At 48.7% G+C, this 1,175-nt stretch overlaps 1 protein-coding gene across 1 annotated transcript in view; it reads left to right on the top strand.

Moving 5' to 3' along the window:
- Positions 1 to 291: 291 nt before the first annotated feature.
- The window catches only part of LOC119340385, a 2,587-nt gene continuing 1,703 nt past the window's right edge, over positions 292 to 1,175 (top strand). The window contains exons 1-3 of the mRNA XM_037612297.1: positions 292 to 591; positions 671 to 819; positions 934 to 1,095. Of these exons, the coding sequence (XP_037468194.1) occupies positions 429 to 591; positions 671 to 819; positions 934 to 1,095 (474 nt within the window). The 5' untranslated portion in view covers positions 292 to 428. The remainder of the gene's footprint in view (positions 592 to 670; positions 820 to 933; positions 1,096 to 1,175) is intronic.

Below are 1,175 nucleotides of genomic sequence, written 5' to 3'. Positions count from 1 at the left end.
ATACACTACTATACAAATGCTTCCTCCATTTCTTTTTAGTCTGCATATAAGATTTGGTCAAAGTTAAACTTTATAAAGTTTGACCAACTTTATAGGAAAAAATATCAACATATATAATACTAAAGCTATATGATACGAAAATTAATTTCATGATGCATCTAACAATATTGATTTCATACTGTGAATCTTGATTTTTTTCTATAAAGATTCTGTTAAGTTGTTGTAAGCCCATCTGAGGTTAAATTACATGGGCTGCTAAAGGGTTTATGTGCATGCGCTCACTCACCTTCTTCCTTCTAACGGCCCATCCCGTACTCTTCCCCTCTCCAACCTTTCTCGGCCCAGCTGCCGTAAACCCGACCGAGGATCCCACCGCACCTCGCCGTCGGCGGCTCACCGGAGACACGAGTGCCCCGCTACTGCCACCCATGGCGTCCCGCCGCGTCCTCCACCTCCTAACGGCATCTCGGGGCATCTCCTCAACCCCACATCTCGCCTCCCTCGGGTGGATCAACAAGATCAAGGACACCTTCACCGGCAAGAAGGCCGCCGACTCACCCTTCCCCCCGTCCGAATCCTTCAATCTCAACAGTAAGTAGTCGTCCGAGATGTCCGGTTCCTCCTCTCTTGGTACAGTGGGTGGTCTGATTCGGGCCCTCCGGGTTTGCAGTGTTCGCGGATTCGATGGAGATGGCGAGGAAGGTGGGAACTTTCAAGAACTTCGTGTCAGGGAGATGCAGCGAGGCCACCGTCGTAGCCGCCTGCGAGAAGCACGCCGCCGTTCTCCGCTACCTCGCCACCATCGACCCAACCGGCGAGGTATACAATGATCATAGAGCGGATTTCTTTTTTCTATGGTACATACAGCATGCTTTGCTAGTGCGGCGTGGCGGTTGGTTCATTGTGTTGTGTGTGCTGCTCTTTGTTCTGCAGAAGCTCAAAACCAGTGACAAAATTAGTGCCACCAAGCATTGCAACTGCACAATTGCTGATGTCGAGCACATACTGGCCAAGTACACATGGGCTAAAGATGCCCAAAAGAAGATTGAAAAACTCAAAGAAGAAGGAAAGCCAGTGCCAAAGACATTTGCTGAGGTAACTCGGGTCTAACCGTTGTAACTGTCGGATAGGGGTGCTAATCCTTTTGTTTCACTAGTCATTGAAGAGTGGATAAA

This window comes from Triticum dicoccoides, chromosome 7B, assembly GCF_002162155.2.
Source record: "Triticum dicoccoides isolate Atlit2015 ecotype Zavitan chromosome 7B, WEW_v2.0, whole genome shotgun sequence".
NCBI lineage: Eukaryota > Viridiplantae > Streptophyta > Magnoliopsida > Poales > Poaceae > Triticum > Triticum dicoccoides.
The sequence above is the reverse complement of the archived record's forward strand: the minus strand, read 5'-3'. Positions and strand labels throughout refer to the sequence as shown.